Genomic DNA, 18,313 nt, shown 5'->3' on the forward strand with positions numbered 1-18,313 from the left:
TCATCCGTCACTTGTGGCAGGCTTCATTTCCAGAAACTGCCATTTTCTGGAGCTTGGGGCACTTGGCAGCAGGTTCAGTTCTTTGTTTAAAAGCTTCCATTTGGCTCAATCCCAGGCTTTGCTGAGCTGGGATAAAAGGTACTGCAACAATGAAAAAGCGTCTTGTAGCTGAAGAAGAACAGCATTCCAGTGTAAGTGGAGAGGCTGCTCTCACTGAGTCATGACGAAATACAAGCACAGGTGCTGCTACAGAAAGAGTTACAAGCAAAGGCTGCCCCCGCAGGGAAATGGCCAGCAGTGCTGGGCATTGATTGCCCTTCTCTCCTTGGATGGGTAGGTTCAAAAACACCTATTTTGTTAATTAAAATTGCTCAACAGTTGATTGCACAGAAAGAGCTGCATACTTTGCCTGCCATGTCTCTATGCAAGTAAAAAAACTACCTCTACATTTTATTACTGTTTTCTCTTTTCTCCCCCAGTCAACTAGAAAGGGGGACCATGCACAGAGTCTGGGACTTCTGCCCAGTTGAAGGGCTTGCCCATGTGGATTGACAGCACAAGGGTTGCTTCTCAAATTGCCAGCTCTGTAGGGCCATGAGATGGCCAACTTCTCACACAGCATACTGCCAGGGAACCTGCCTTCCTTCACTCACTGTGAGCCCAGAGGATAAAAGACCACAGAATATGTGACCAGAATAAGTAGGGAGATGATAATTGTACCAGCTAAAGGCCTCCTGTTTACAAATCTATGCACCACAACAGGGGAACTCACACAGAGGCCCCGTGGAAGGGCCAGTGGCACAACTAACTCTGCAGGTGAACTTGCAGATTCATTTTTAATTGGAAAGGGGGAGAACAAAGTATTTTCAAAGAATCGAATTCTACTGCTTAGACAGTAATAAGGCTAGCCAGTGCTATTTGCTTAGGATGTTCATCCAAGTTGCCCTTCGAGAATATCCAAAGAGTTGGAGCTTTGGAGCTAACATTTCTGCTTTTGTTAATCATGGGGGAAATGCCACCCCCCCCCCCCCCGCAAAGAGCACAACCTTCCCAGCATTTTCTTCCCTCATCCACACCATGCTAGTAGCCGTCGACATGCCTAAACATTTTACAGACTCCCTCATCCTGCCCTTTGGTAGCCCAGCTGCTTGTGCTTCCACTCCCTGTCAAATGCAACCCAAGAGACAATCCCTTTGGGCCAATGTTCCAGGGGCCTTGTGACAGTGGTGGGTGGGGCCTGAGGCAAAAGTGGGAGGAGCAACAGATGTAAATGTACAGTAGGCTAGTTTCTACACACACTCACAAACCTCTCTCTATCCTCCATCCAGGCAGGGGAGAGGCATTATCAGAGTTCAAGGACACATCAGGAAAAAACACTCAAGGAGAATATGAAGTGCATCCTGTGAATGGTATGGCTGGGGGGGGGGGGAGTACAGTGTAGGGAGAGGCTCAAGGAACAGATAGAGAAGCTTTAAGGACTGTATTTGGCCCCCAGACCTGAGGTTCCTCAGCCCTGGCCTATGCCATTAGGCAATGCAGCTTTGTTCACAGGGCCACAGCAATGGAACAGGCCTTGGAGGCAGCAAGAAAGGAGGCATTCCTCCAGCAGATTGTGTTACTGCGCAATGCCAATAAAGTGCCATGCCTAAGCAGCATATGCACCACCCAGCTGGCCTGTGCAATCATCAAGAGCTAGCTAAGGCCCTTGGGCAGCTCAGGGAAGGGGCTCAGCCTCTTTGGTCAGCTGCTTAGTTCCCATGACTGTAAACTGAGCTGACAAGAAAGCATATCCTTATCACTAACCCTTCCCAGGTCTGCACATCACAAGAAGCCTAGTGTCTGTGCAATGGAAAAGGGAGTGAAGTAGAAGCAGAAGTACAGCAAAGAGTCCAGCTGCTGCTAAAAATATGCCACATTGTTTGGGGAGCCCAGGTTCAAAGGGATATGCAGCTATGACAATGCACACAAAGGTTGCGTGCGATATGCGATGAGCCAGATTGTAATAACAGCATGAGGAATTGGAGCAGGGTTAACCCACAGTCCTGATCAGAATCCTGATGGGAGCTTTCCTCCCAGTACAGATAAATAGCAGTCAAGTCCAATCAGGAAAACAGCAGGAATAAAATGGAAACGGGGGGGGATCCCCTCTCCCACCATGCCATGGCCCCAATCTGGCTCAGGAGCCCCTGTGCTGGTTATTTGTTCAAGGAAGACCAATTACACAGCAAATGTCACATCTAGCTTGGTCTTAAGCTCTATGAAGGAAGTATGGGATAAAGGTGCAGGAATCTATAGATCCCATCACTAGCTCTGTTCTCCAAAGCAAAGAGGTGGGTTTTCTCTCCATTTCAGCCTGCACTTTGTGTAATGCAACACCAGCTTAAACCTGGCTCTCTGCAGGATTGGTCAACTCAACATTATACAGTAAACTAGACAGCAATTAAAAGCTAAAGGGGGCCCACTCCTCAAAGGAATCATTTCAAGCAGAGCAAGCTGCAGTCCACTCTCACCACCAAGGCCTGAACTAGAAAGAACTTACGCAGAATTGCATATGTGCAGGACCGCCAAAAACATCAAAAAAACCAACAAACCACAAGTAATTCAAATTCTGCAAGAAAATGATCAATTCCGTGACATCTATGCAAATTAGCAATCACTTGCATATAGTTGCTTACTTTGCATATTCTATTCTGCTTCTGTTGGTCATACGAGAATAGAGCCATGGCGGGTAATGAAACCCTGGCCTTTCTCTCCCCCACCTCCTTGGCTTCTGAGATTTTACTTAGCATTGCCCACACACTTTCATGCCTATCTTCACAGTCACAAGGGCCAGAAATATGCTTCTTTCAAAAGCTGAGATTCTCAGGATACTTAATTCTGCACCCAATGGAAATTTCAATGTATGCACAGTAAAATTATGGAAGCGTTAAAATACAAAAGACTTGATCTGCTGCTGCCTCTTACTCGCATCCAAAAGGGCATGTAGATGAATTGACTCTACTCTACTACAACTCAAATCTCTGTTTGTCTTTACTTGCCATTATCTTGCCCTTATTGACTTAGTAAGAGGTGGACTACGTTTGTGCAAAGGAATCCAAGCCTCGTGGTTTCCTCTGGGAAATTGCTACAGTGCCCAACAGCAGCATTTCACAAATCTTCCAAGTTCTCCTCTAGGTCAGTATGGCAACAGATCCATTTTCAAGCAAGTCATATCTAAGCAGTTATTTTTGCAAAACATAACTTAAATGCACACCAAATAGAGCCTGTACCCCAGCACTGGCTGAACACATGCTTCGCATGTAGAAGAGCAAAAGTTCAATCCCTAATACCTCCAAGTTAAAGGATTTTTGGTATCTGAGCCAGGAAAGGCCTCTGCACAAGGCCCTGGAGAGATACCAGTAGTGAAAATAAACAGCACAATGGACCAATAATCTGAAACAGGACAAAGCAGGGTTTTTTTAAAAATCCCAGGACCATTCAAATGTCTTCTCTCTTGTAACTGCAGGCTTACCTTGACGTCTTGTTCAAGGCCGTGGATGAGCTCTCCATCCACCTGGCCAGTCTGTGCCACACGAAGGCTGCGCCGCTCTGCCTTTCGCAGACGGTATTGCAAGATGCGGCAGGTCTTACTGGCTTGGTCCAGTTGCTGCCGGAGCTCCTGTAGCTGGTAGACATCTTCTTCCATGTAGACATCTCTCATCTCCAGCATCTCAGCCCGCAATTCCTCAATCTCATCCTAAAGAAGAAAAGTACAATGGTCAAAGAATGGACAGGGCAAGCGTTACAAAGCTTGCATGTGACGGACATCAGAAAAGAATATGACAAGGGAGTGAGGAGGGCAGTTAATACCTGTGTGTTTATATATTCTACACTGCTTCTCCACTATAAAAAGTCCTGAGGCAGCTTGCTTGCTTGCTTGCTTGCTTTATTTATTTAGTTAGTTAGTTAGTTAGTTAGTTACCAACCACATTAAGAATCCTAAAACAAACTACTGTATGATCCAACAGAACAGCAAGGTCCTTCTACAAAGCTATTTCTTATGAGGTAAAACCAGTAGATTAACGAACAAAAACAATACCCCTCACAGTTTAAAAGGCCATAGATGGTTTAATTAGCTAAAGGCCTGATTATAAATATGGTAAGTAGATAGATAAAATGTGGGTTGGGAGCTTTCAACGGAGAATTGATTTTTAAAACCCCTATTCTGAAGGGGCAAGAGAAAGAGTTAATAAGAAGAACTGCAGTTCCCTCCAACCCAAACTACCAGGGATGTGGACAGTGCTTTGCCCTGGACTTCTATATAACAGTAAATTATTCTTATACTATTATTAGAATAGTATTCTACTGGTTTACTGTTACTTCCTTTTCATCTATTTATAAGGGTGGGGGGGAAATAAGCGATTTGTGAATGCTTTAAAATATTTTTTAAATTGGGTTAATGATAATAATTTTAAAATTTGGGGTAAGAATTTGTTGAATCTATTTGAAAGAATTGGAATACAAGAGGGGGTGGGGAGGGGGAAGTCCTGGAAAGATGATATTGAAAATAAGGCCTTAAATTTGGATGTTTTTCTTTTTTCTGTTATATTTGAAAATCTTTAATAAATATGATTTAAAAAAATAAAAAATAAAACAACTACCTGCATTGAAGTAACCAATGCCGTCCTGACATGGGACTGTGAACATGTCAGAAAATGTTTCCACTGCAGCACTAAGAAAAATTCCTCCACGTGTCTGCACTACATAATTCAGAACATTTAGGCACCAAGCAACGGGTGAGATTAACAGCTAAAAAGCCACCATTTACAGGCAAAATGGGGGGTTGGGGGGTTGGGGGGGAGAACTCCCTGTGTAAGACCACCCAGAACTAGAGTGCAGCCAAGCAATGCCAATCCAACTAATTAGCCCTAGGAGGTTAGAAGCAAAGGCACTGAGTGCGTAACATGCATAAAAGGATAAAAGACTGCACAGCAAGAGGAAAGCTACAAAGCACCAGTCACAAGGCTGTCTCCCTGAGAAATTGTCCTTATACCTGCAGCAGCATCCTTACTTCTGACTTTAGACCAACAGTAACGTCAAAAGGGCTTCTGTCCTTTCTGGAGCTCCTGGTTCCCCAAATTAATAGGAAGTCTCAACTGCTCTGTCCCAGCTAGCAGACTGTAAACCTTGACTCCAAAATGGCTCATAAAGTCATTAACAGCCATTATAAAAAAAATACATGACAAATCAGAAAATATATATTGTGCTGTAGAGAGGAAAGGGACGCAGGTGGCGCTGTGGGTTAAAGCCTCAGCGCCTAGGGCTTGCCGATCGAAAGGTCGGCGGTTCGAATCCCTGCGGCGGGGTGCGCTCCCGCTGCTCGGTCCCAGCGCCTGCCAACCTAGCAGTTCGAAAGCACCTCCGGGTGCAAGTAGATAAATAGGGACCGCTTACCAGCGGGAAGGTAAACGGCGTTTCCGTGTGCGGCTCTGGCTCTGGCCAGAGCAGCGATGTCACGCTGGCCACGTGACCCGGAAGTGTCTCCGGACAGCGCTGGCCCCTGGCCTCTTAAGTGAGATGGGCGCACAACCCCAGAGTCTGTCAAGACTGGCCCGTACGGGCAGGGGTACCTTTACCTTACCTAGAGAGGAAAGACTTTTCCTTATGGATCACAAAGTTATTTCCTTCCTCTGTCTGCCCCTGAGCATCTTACCTGCAATGCTCAAGATCATGAATTTTTCTTGGAACTCATCTTATGATAAGAACTGGGTTTAATATATTGTACAGCTGCTTATCACACACAGAATTGTTTTGTTTTTTTAAATCAAATCCCATGACATGCTATATAATTGTCAATGATAGCACAGAGAAACTGTTAACTCTTCAGTACAATGGTATACGTGCCTACTTCAAAAGTAAACCTCTTTTCATTTATTGGGGCTTACTCCTAGGTAAGTGGTTACAGGATGGCAGCAGAGGCATTGGTTTAGGATTTGCACTTGGGAAAACAGTGTTCTTGTGCCTTTAATAGCTCTTCCTCCACAGTCAGGACCACCAAGACATAGCCGATTTCCCATGAGATTGTCAGGGTGGGTGGGAGAGAGGAAATTAGCAATGATTGTACTCTCTAATCTTCTGCTATGCCATGTCCCCCAACAGCCATTTTGTGTTATGCCATAGCCCCACAGCGGCCATTTTGTGACTGGCGCCCTCAGCACTCCCTCAAAATTCAAAATGTGCCCACTGATCTTAAAAGGTTGCTGATCCCTATTCTATTTGATTGTATTACATTTTTTTTTCTTTTGCCACGCCTGCTCCTGCATTATTCTGATGGTGGTGCTCAAACTACAGATTTACTAACACATAAACAGAAATTTGTGAAGACTAGCCATCAACTCCGGGACGCAGTTCGAAAGCACGCCTAAGTGCAAGTAGATAAATAGGTACCGCTTTATAGCGGGAAGGGAAACGGCGTTTCCGTGTGCTGCGCTGGCTCGCCAGAGCAGCTTCGTCACGCTGGCCACGTGACCCGGAAGTGTCTCCGGACAGCGCTGGCTCCCGGCCTCTTAAGCGAGATGAGCACGCAACCCTAGAGTCGGACATGACTGGCCCGTACGGGCAGGGGTACCTTTACCTTTAGCCATCAACTCCACAACCGTTACGTTAATAAATTTCCTGAAGTCTGCACCCTGAAGCAGTGAAAAAAGAAGCTCTTGGGAAAAGAGCCACTTCCCCAAGAAGGTGGTGTTTACAAGTATGGTTAAGAGCTCCGGGAATTCAAAAGATACCAAACAGCAACATGACACCTTGAATGCCACTGACATAAACTCAAGCAATGGGCAATAGCTCAGTGGTAGAACTTTGCATACAAAAGGTCACAAGCTGAATCCCCAACATCTTCGGGTAGGACTGGGAATGCCCTGTCTGAAATCCTGAAGAGAAACTACCAGTGAGCAAAGACAGTATTGAACTAGATGTATCAATGGCCTGGCTTAGTACAAGACAGTTTCCTATGTCCCTTTGGAGCACTGTACTCAGCCAATATACCCTTTCTAGGCTACAGAAATACAGTGGTACCTCGGGTTAAGTACTTAATTCGTTCCGGAGGTCCGTACTTAACCTGAAACTGTTCTTAACCTGAAGCACCACTTTAGCTAATGGGGCCTCCTGCTGCTGCCGCGCCGCCAGAGCACGATTTCTGTTCTCATCCTGAAGCAAAGTTCTTAACCTGAAGCACTATTTCTGGGTTAGCGGAGTCTGTAACCTGAAGCATATGTAACCTGAAGCGTATGTAACCCGAGGTACCACTGTATGCTGAAGCACATCTACTGGGGATGTGGCATTGTGGCAGTGGCATTCAAGAGTATAGAAACATCAAGCACCAGAATAGGAAACATTTCTCCAGTAACTGTGTTTCCAGAGTCAGAGCCAATTGCCACAATGTTGTACTTCCCTGATCCTGGAAAACCCAGAAGATCCACCCAAAGAATTATATACGTAAACAAAGTCAGTGAGGCAGAGAACATGGGTGCATGCCAGGGCCTCATGGGAGCCTTTCCAAGTGTTCTGGAATGGAATGGGAAGCAGAACAGCCCTGTTGAAAGACTGAGCAGCCTGTGAGTAGCTAAAAGTAGGTTTGCTTCTGGCAAAGTAATATGAAATAAAAGCTTCAGAATACTTCAGCAGCTCTAGTGCACAAAGTTCTTTCAGTTCAGATTTAGTCAAAAATACTACCAGCATGCAGTGTCCTGGGCAGTGATGCATCTGGTATAGCTAATAATGGATCTATTCTTCCAGAAGTGGACTGGCTCCTGGCTGCATCTGATACCAAGCATGCTTGAAAAGGCAAAAGAGCCTGAATTCCTAGCTTGCCAAGAGTCATGGTCAGGGCTCTTCCTCCTAAAGGAAATAGGCCTTGGAGCCTAATTTGCCCTCAGAATTAGCCTATAATATCCCTACCTCCCCAGGCGGGTGTCCCAGCACCAGAAAAGCCCATGACGGCAGTGGCCTGAAGAGGTCCCATTACTTTCCTCAGACTCTAAGCACTACAAGCTTAGAAACCTCAGCCTTGCCCATGCCACTCCTAAATACCTCCTAAAACTGGTTGGAACCCTTGAAAAGTAAGAGGCTTCACTCATCAGCAGTGGGGCTAGCTGGTGAGAGGGAGATTTTGTTCTGGTTCAGTCTGGGTTTACTGGTTGTTGTAGCAACACCCAAGCCTGCCTTGCCTGACTTCCAGTATATAGGTGCTACTTGGACCCATCCAGGATGCTAACCACTATGCTTGTTTGCCTTTTGGACTGTGGCCTCTGCTTTGCTTAACTTCAATTAGCAAGACCTACCCTCTTGCTCTATCTGACTCTTGCCCAATCTGACTGCTTCCTGGGTCCTGAACTGGTACTGGTGAGCAATATGGAGCCTGACATCCCCTAGGACTCTGTGCCAGGCACACAGTCCTACTTGGCCAAAAGCCTTTCTCCTGACTGCCTGGGACAGGAAATCCAATTGCCTTAGTACCCAGATCCCTAACAACAATGGGGCTGAAGAATATAGCCAAACATTTTAATACATAACTTTCAACTGAGGCCTGTTCACAGTGGGTTGTATTCATTATCTGGGGACAACATGGGCCATATGCAGGGCGTGGGGAGAAAAGAGGAGAACACCCATTGCACAGGCTTCCTCTAGTGCAATGGGTCAATCAAATGCAACTCAGTGTGTGTGCATATACACATTTTAAAGCATGTGGGGAAAACCTCCAGCCCAGAGCAGGCACCACATCTGCATATTCATAAACTAGTCAGGGGCTTCTGACTATGTTTTTATGGCTTTCTTTCATATTGTCCTATCTGTGAACAACTGCCTACTAAAGAATACAGTAGTACCTTGGGTTACAGACGCTTCAGGTTACAGACTCCGCTAACCCAGAAATAGTACATCAGGTTAAGAACTTTGCTTCAGGATGAGAACAGAAATCGTGTGGCGGCGGCGGAGCAGCAAGCCCCATTAGCTAAAGTGGTACCTCAGGTTAAGAACAGTTTCAGGTTAAGAACGGACCTCCAGAACGAATTAAGTTCTTAACCCAAGGTACCACTGTACTGGTTTGAAGGATTCTATTCTGTGGTTTCCCTATCAATTCCCTAAGTGGTTTTCAGAGCACCATTTCATTAAAAATTGACCAGACTACTTTCACATGTTGGTGCAGATGTAAACAAAGCTCCCTTAGGAGTAGGTTCAGAAGTCACATTTTTGAAATGTCACACTACCCCAGCCTGCACAACTCTACCCTTTTCCACAATAAATGCCTCATGAACGCAACTGGATATTTAGTGAGAGCTCCCAGGATCCCTACAAGGAGTCCTGGTACCCAGTAAGAATACACACATACATAGTTTCACCAAAAGAAAGGTTTACCAAAGCTATTGAAGAATTTTACTCTTCTTTATGCAAGTATGGCACTATCAAAGCAGGCTTGAGACAGTTTGGGGCATAAAGTGAAATAACCAAATGACCCCACACACACACACACACACTACTTAGCACTGTCACACTTCACCACAAAATCCTCATTTTGGATAGAAATCACTTTGAAATGAATGAGAGCTGCACAAGAGCGCATTAATGCTCTTTCTCAAGCTCTGGCTCATTTCAGTGAGGCTTGCAGAGACTATTGTTGACAATCAGTCACCTCACCATGGCCTCATCCTGGGCCATGAGCTGAATTATGAAGATGGTCCCTATAAACTAAAGGATGAATTCTGAACTCCATCAGTTGGTTCAATAATTCATCTCCTTTTCATATACACAACTAAACCTACTGCCTCCCAGGAGTGACATACTTCAACCAGTTCAGCAAAACTAGCACATCACCTTCCCTCATGAGGATCAACCATTAAAACATAAAACAGACCTGACAGCCTGGAAGAATAACTGTGAAAACTCCAGTATCAGAGGGGAACACGCTGAACACAAAGAGCCTAGAGCGAGGGCACTTGAGAGAGAAAGGACTTATTTCTATAAATACTTTACAGGGAGATAAAGAGGAAACTGTGGGTGGGGATAGGATTCTCCTCAGTAGGTGGGAGGAACACCTAAACCAAAACAATGTTGTTCAGCTATAGGGGGGAAACTCCTTTCTTCCTATTGGACAGATGTATGATGAATAAGCTGTAAAGACACAGCATTTCATTCAGAAGGCACAACATGAAGAAACCTGACTTGCTCCAGTTGTCTCTGGACTGCAACTAAGAAAAATGAATGGGACTTGATTTAGAGGTCCAACCAAGTAGTTTACTCAAGCCAAACTAAATTTTAGTTACACCACTAGGTATGTCTATGAATGGGAATTTTCTCCCCTCAAAATGCACAAAACAAGAACTATTTAGAAAGTTAATATCAATATAGTAACAATTTTCTTCCAGATGACCAACGTACCAGCTTGCCACTCTACCCCCAATCCAACAACACAGCAATGGGTTTATTCTGTATCATGTTCAATTTAGAACCATCTCCAGATGGCACAGACCCAGTCAAGTGACCTGGTCCTATAGAGCCTGTGGCCTGGCAGAGCATCAGATTTGATGGCTCATGTAGATAAAAGGAAATGAAAATCCAAAATCACTTCCACATACTGGTATCACAAAATAAGACCAGATGGTACATGGGATAGTCTATATTGTAAGCTAAGGGATGGTATCAACTCCCTCTTGCTTGTGCTCTCCCCAGCCCCTCTGCCTATTGCTAGTAGCAACAGGGAATGTTGCTCATACCCTGGGGTTCAAGCCATCTGTTGCTCCCTGTTTCACTGGCAGTAGCTCTCCTACAAGAGGGCTGAGCTCTCTTAGCCACTTCTGGCTGGCCACATTCCCTACACCCCCTGGGAGACCTTCAGGCTTTTTGTCCATTTGAATTTGGAGAGTGAGAGCAGGTAGATAATTCCCCTCTAGCACTTCATGGATCAGTGGTTTATCTGCTTATGATGATCCACACAGGAAAGCCAATCACAGAATGGCACCCATTAGGAAGCCTTCCTATTGAGCAAGCAAAGAGGGTACACAAACAATGGCTTTGAAAACCTGCCTCCCGGCCAGCATGTCACATCCAATGATGAAATGAGGCATTATATTCAAGGGCACCAGAGGATTCAGAGTTCTCTGCAATATCCTAGCAAACTGCCATCACAGAACACTCTTCCTCACCCAACTCCTTTTAAATTAAGATATGAAAAAGAACAAGAAAGCTGCCTGAAAGCAGCATCCCAAACTAGTTAAAGGCACACACACACAAACAAACCAGTTCCACATGCATATTTCATCTTGTTAATCACCACTGGATAACTTATTTAGTTAAGGCATTAGTACCATTCAGCAAGAAGGGATGCGGGTGGTGCTGTGGGTTAAACCACAGAGCCTAGGACTTGCCGATCAGAAGGTTGGCGGTTCGAATCCCATGACGGGGTGAGCTCCCGTTGCTCAGTCCCTGCTCCTGCCAACCTAGCAGTTCAAAAGCACGTAGATAAATAGGTACCGCTCTGGCGGGAAGGTAAACGGCGTTTCCGTGCACTGCTCTGGTTTGCCAGAGGTGGCTTAATCATGCTGGCCACATGACCCGGAAGCTGTACGCCGGCTCCCTTGGCCAATAAAGCGAGATGAGCACCGCAACCCCAGAGTCGGTCACGACTGGACCTAATGGTCAGGGAAAAGAATGCACATTTGGATCAAAGAATTCCAGGGGGCAGGATGTCTAAGCACACAGTGTGAGTGGTGTCCATTGTTGAAAAACACTTCAGAAAGAAGATTGCTTCTGAAAAGAAACCTACATTGTCTGGGGATCACTGCTATTGCACAAAGCCTCTCTCAGCAAAAATGCCTTGCATGAACCATGATCAGGTTTCAATCGGCAAGTATAATTAAAGGCCATACTGTCTGTAATGATGCTTACCTTCCTTTGAAAGACACTATTATAAATGATACTTATATCAAAGCAGAGTCTGGTACTGTAAAAAAAACCAAAAAAAACCCCACACTAATAAGCAGAGCAATTCAACTCATCATTCTAGAAGCCTCAGCATCAAAGCATTGCACCCAGGTATTTATTTCTAGGGAGGAAGTGGGTGGAGAAAGCTCTGTTCGGACAGCTGCAATGAACAACAAAAGAGGGGAGGAAATTGTTACTGGGCAGAGTTCAGCCTGAACATGCAAAGAGAACTCCAGAAGCCAGACAAACCTCAAAAAGAGCCAGGACTATAGCAAAAAACAAAAACAAAAAAAACACCCCTGCCAAACGATTAGTTAAAACAGGTTGCCTGAGCAATAAGATAGGGACATAGGAATCTGCCTTCTACTAAGCCAGAGTATTGGTTCATCTAGCTACACTGGCAACTGTTCTCCAAGGATTCAGGGAGAAGTCTAGGAGTGCAACTATTAAAGACTATGTAGGCAGCCAGAAATAAGAGGACTTTTTTTCAGCTGTGCAACCCCAGTTGTGCAACTACCTCCCCTTCATCATATCAAGTCTTGCTGGTGGCAAAACGTGGATGCCCAAGAACAGTCTTGGGAACTGCATCTGTTACAAGGTGCCATTTAATCAAATTAAAATTTCCACCAGGTCAAATCCATTAAAGGAAAGCAACTCCGCTGCATTTTAGTAGGTGATATTTTTGTAGCCCTTTGCCCAGTTTTTATGAAATGGAAGAATCTTAAAAGTATAATACTGTACACATGCAAGTAGTCAGACATGGGGTAATGAGGAACATACACAGCAGACAAAGAAGACTTGTTTTGGAAAAGGTAACGAAGTATTTGGCGAGCAAATAAGACATATTGACTGGATCTGCACTTTGGAGGCCTATATGAACAGTTATTGCAAACTGGAATGGATGCCGAAGAACTCGAAACCCTCTCAGCTACATATGAATTTGAGTAGAGGTGTCTAGGACAAGAGCTAACCTTGGTTCAAAATGTATTCTTGCTTCTCAGTGAAAAGTGGGAATATTCAGCTTTCAAATAGAACAGGGATGCAGAACCTGTGGGCCTCCAGACATTGTTGAACTCCCAACACCCGTCAGCATGACGAATAGTTAGGGATGATGGAAGTTGTAGCCCAAGAACATCTGCCTGCCACAGGTTTCCCATTTCTGCTGTAAAGTATACTGTTCACTTGCAGCCTTCATTAACCATACAAGTACCAGCCTACAATTAGATATAAATTTCTCCCCGTAACTGTATTTTCTTTTGCAGCTGCTATGGAACAAGGACTTTTCATATTTGTATACAACATCCGATGCAGCTGTACACCACCACTAGTAATTTCCCTTTGAATGGTGACTGTATGCTTACATGCACACTATTTTAGGACGGTGGGTGGCACAAGGAATGGTACATGGAGTACCATTCATAAAGGATGCTTGTATGCAGAAGGCTAATGACTTCATGTACTAGCAATGCCAGAATGAATCTTATATCTATTGCTAACACCCACTGTTGTGCATACCATTGCCCTTCAATGATACATTGGAAGGGGGCAAAAAAACCCAAACCACCCTCAGTATAACTCCTAAGACTGGTGTTTCCTCCAGTTAAATCAAGAGTCCACCAACAATCTCAACATGTGTTAGGGGAGACCCAAGAAAATCTCTAATAAGAAAAATATTTTTTAAAAAATGTGTTTGGGGAAAGGAGAAGGGACTTTTTAAATGGCGGCACTACTATTGTTGTTTGTTTAAAATTTTACCAAGAACCTTTCTGTCAGGGAACTGCCATCAGCTCAGAGGCGAGAGATAGAGGGGGAGCTGTGTTATAGAGAGCCTCCGAAAATCTTGCGAAGCAGTTCCTCTTCCAGTGAGGAGGAAACCCCCACCTCCAGTGGAGAAGAGGTGGAAGGACCAGAAGATGCTAGAAAGAGCCTTAACACCGCGCCTGAGCAAGCCGGAGAGGAGGGAAGCACGGCCCTGCCAACGCCCATCATGTGCAGTAGTTTGAGGTGCAGGGAGGGGCGGAAAAGGCTGGGGGTGACGGAACTTTTATGTTGGGGGAGGTACAAAAACAGACCACTCCTGGATTCTGCTAGCGATTGAGCTAGACATGAACTTATGACGCTCTTCACTGTAAATAGTTTGCACCAAAATAAAGCCTGTAACCAGGAGTCCTGCCTGGTTACTCTCGAGCAACTGCAACAGCCATCTGACACTTTCCAAAAACATTTTCTCAACAGAATTGTTTTCAAAACCATTATAAAAAAGACCACGGTAAGGCTGAATTTCTATATCCACTAAACAGAAGTAAACATCATAGAATTCAGTGGCACTTATTTCTGAGTAGCACTCCAAGACATTTAAAAAAAAAAACAAACAGTTCACTTAAACTATGTAACTTCCTCTAAAAGAAGTATGTCAAAGCCTGACATTAGAATTCAGAAAATCATCATCATCATCATCATCATCATCATCCAGATGAACTTTTCTTAGACATATATCTGCTTCCTCACATTGATTTCTATTATCTCCAGACCCTTGGTCAACCTAGTCACCCTCCTCTTCACACCTTCCAGCTTGTCAATATCATTCTTAAATCGTGGTACCCAGAACTGGACATGGTACTCCATGGGTGGTCTGACCAAGGCAGAGAATAGGGGTTGCTACCTATGGGAAGCCCACAAGCAGGACCTAAGTGCAACAGTCATCTCCCACTTGTGATCCCCAACAACTGGTGTTCAGAGGTATACAGCCACCCACAGTGGAGGTAAAACATAGGCATCATGACTGGTAGCCTTACTCTCCATGGATCTATCTAACCCTCTTTCAAAGCCATCCAAGTTGGCGGCCATCCACTTTCTCCACACCATGAATAATTTTATACATCTCTGTCATGTTCCCCTGACTCACCTTTTTTCTAAACTTAAAACTGATTACTTGTGGCTGTCCTGAATCTCAGGCACAAGTCTCTCTCAGTCCTGTATCCTGAGATCCTTTTAGGTAGAGATGCCAAGGATTGGATTTTGGACGCTATGAATATGAAACTTGTGTTCTAATGCTCAACCATGGCTCCCAATTGCAAAGAAAAATTTCAAAAGTACTTCAATTCTGCCTGTCTCATATTTTTAGCACCCAGTATTTTATTCTCAAATGATATTAAGTGATACTTCTCACTGCACCCTATGCAGAGAGCAGCAAATTTATTCAAGAACCTTATTGCCATTAACAATTGTGCTTAACCCTTAAGAAACATTTATAACAAGACTTCCTTATTTAAGAGTTTACAGCAGAAACTCTCATATTGGTGTTGCAAATATTAAAACCTATTTATGGATGCATGCCCCTAAAGGTATTTTAACATATTAAACTACTGCTGCAGGGAATATCAATCTACTAATCAGATCCTGAAACAGCTGTATACAAGAGACCTACCCAGAATCCTGAGTCCTTCTCCACTAGACAAAGCTTGTTTTGCCCTAGCATGTGCTGCCAAAGGGGTCAATAGGAGGACACGCTAGGAAGGGTTAGTACAGCAGCCTTAGATTGACTGTGAGATTGGGTGCCATCCAAAATGCCAATAATAAATCCATCAACCTGTCTACAACCCCAGCTAGACAGCCCTATAATTCTAATCTGTAAATCGCTACATCCAATGCACTTTTTGGCAAATAAATGGACCACAATAAACTTTATATGCACAAGCTATTTGGAAAGAAATGGACAGGAGCAAAGGAAGTAGGTAAGTTCTACAAACATCAATTGGGCTACAATATCTGGCTTGCATCAACAGCTGCTGCCCCAGTATATATACCACAACCTTGTTAAGCAACAGACAAGCAACAATATTATAAAAACCCAGAAATCTACCTGCTTCTAAAAGAGAGGGTACTTTCAGGGGGTACTCAAGGGTACACAATACTGGCACTGCTTTTTTTTTTTTTTAATGATATTTATTAAGTTTCACAAAATATAACAAACTTCGAAACAACAAACAACAAACATCAGAAATACAAACAATATCAAGAATCATAAAAGGAAAACATAAAAAGGATTCAACATAATAATAAAAGAAAAATTTAAAAGAAAACTCTGGTTCATTCTAATAGTCTTCAAAACCTTATTTTCCTTGCTTCCTCCCGCCTTCCCTTCTTGTATTCCACTTTAAAAGTTTTTTCAGCAAGCTCATTCATATTCGTTTTCATCCTTTATCTTTCCCTTTATACTCTTCCTTATCCTAATCACTAGAACCCCATCATTTCATTTACACTGCCCTTAGCACTCATAGATTTTACAATGATTTTGTAGGTAAACTTTGAACTTCTTCCAATCTTCTTCCACCAACTCTTCTCCTTGATCTCGGATTCTGCCGGTCATTTCTGCCAATTCCATATAGTCTATTACTTGTATCTGCCATTCTTCCAGGGTGGGTAGGTCTTGTGTCTTCCAGTGTTTTGCGATGAGTATTCTTGCTGCTGCAGTAGCATACATAAAAAAGGTTCTATCCTTCTTTAGCACCAATTGGCCGACCATGCCCAGGAGAAAGGCCTCTGGTTTCTTTAGGAAAGTGTACTTAAATACCTTTTTCATTTCATTATAAATCATCTCCCAGAAAGCCTTGATCCTTGGGCACGTCCACCAAAGGTGAAAGAATGTACCTTCAATCTCTTTACATTTCCAGCATTTATTATCGGGCAAGTGATAGATTTTTGCAAGCTTGACTGGGGTCATGTACCACCTATACATCATTTTCATAATATTCTCTCTTAAGGCATTACATGCCATAAATTTCAAACCGGTGGTCCACAACCGTTCCCAGTCAGCGAACATAATGTTATGACCAATATCTTGTGCCCATTTTATCATAGCAGATTTAACGATTTCATCCTCAGTATTCCATTTCAGCAGCAAGTTATACATTCTCGACAATACCTTAGCCCTGGGTTCTAGTAATTCTGTTTCCAGCTTCGATTTTTCCACCTGAAAACCATTTTTCCTGTCCAAATTACAGGCCTCTCTTATTTGAAAGTAATGTAACCAGTCACGCACCTTATCTTTAAGTTTCTCATAACTCTGCAATTTCCATTTATCTCCCTCCTGCTCCAAAATTTCACAATATTTTGGCCATTTAGATTCCATGTTAAGTTTTTTCAAGGCCTTGGCCTCCATTGGAGAGAGCCACCTTGGGGTTTTATTCTCTAAAAGATCTTTATATCTGACCCAGACATTAAACAACGCTTTCCTGACAATATGGTTTTTGAACGACCTTTGTACTTTATCCTTGCCATACCACAAATATGCATGCCATCCAAAAGCATTATCATACCCTTCCAGATCAAGAATGTCTGTGTTCTCAAGAAGTAGCCATTCCTTCAGCCAGCAAAAAGCTGCCGCCTCATAATATAGTTTAAAGTCCGGCAGGGCAAACCCCCCTCTCTCCTTCACATCAGTAAGAATTTTATATTTAATTCTGGGCTTTTTGCCCTGCCAGACAAATCTAGAAATTTCTTTTTGCCACTTCTTGAAACAATCCATCTTGTCAATTATCTGTAACGATTGAAACAGAAACAATAATCTTGGCAATACATTCATTTTAATAACTGCTATTCTACCCAGTAAGGATAATTTTAAATTTGTCCATATTTCAAGATCTTTTTTCACTTCAGACCAACATTTTTCATAGTTATCTTTAAATAAGTTAACATTCTTTGAAGTCATGTTCACCCCTAGGTATTTTGTATTTTTCACCACTGTTAAACCTGTTTCTCTCTGAAACCTATCCTTCTCCATTTGTGTTAAATTCTTCTCTAAAACCATAGTTTTTGATTTGTTGAGTTTAAACCCTGCCACCTGACCAAACTCTTGTATTAATTCCAAAGCTCTTCTAGTACTAGGGATTGGCTCCTGTAATGTCAAAACTAGGTCATCTGCATAGGCTTTTAATTTATAATGTTTCACTCCGACCTGTATACCCTGAATCTGTTGGTCCCTTCTAATCATGTTCAGCAATATCTCCAGGACTGAAATAAAAAGTAGAGGGGAAATTGGGCAGCCTTGTCGTGTCCCTTTCTCTATCTTGACTTCTTCTGTAACCGCATTATTCACAATTAACTTTGCCTTTTGTTCAGAATAAATCGCCCCTATACCGTTTCCAAACCTTTCTCCCACCCCCATCCCTTGCAAATTTTTCTTCATAAAACTCCAAGAGATATTATCAAAGGCTTTCTCAGCATCAATAAATATCAATACTGCTTTTGTATTGATATTAACTTGTAATTTTTCCAAAATATCAATTAAATTCCTTGTGTTATTTGACATATGTCTACCTGGAAGAAAGCCTGCTTGGTCTTTATGTATAATTCCTGC

At 43.3% G+C, this 18,313-nt stretch overlaps 1 protein-coding gene across 4 annotated transcripts in view; it reads right to left on the minus strand.

Moving 5' to 3' along the window:
- The window catches only part of MTCL2 (microtubule crosslinking factor 2), a 90,528-nt gene that overhangs the window by 58,738 nt on the left and 13,477 nt on the right, over positions 1–18,313 (minus strand). For all 4 annotated transcript variants that reach the window (XM_079978834.1, XM_079978835.1, XM_079978836.1 and 1 more), the window contains exon 2: positions 3,512–3,736. In XM_079978834.1, the coding sequence (XP_079834960.1) occupies positions 3,512–3,736 (225 nt within the window). The remainder of the gene's footprint in view (positions 1–3,511; positions 3,737–18,313) is intronic.

Source organism: Podarcis cretensis, assembly GCF_951804945.1.
Source record: "Podarcis cretensis genome assembly, chromosome: 6".
Lineage (NCBI taxonomy): Eukaryota > Metazoa > Chordata > Lepidosauria > Squamata > Lacertidae > Podarcis > Podarcis cretensis.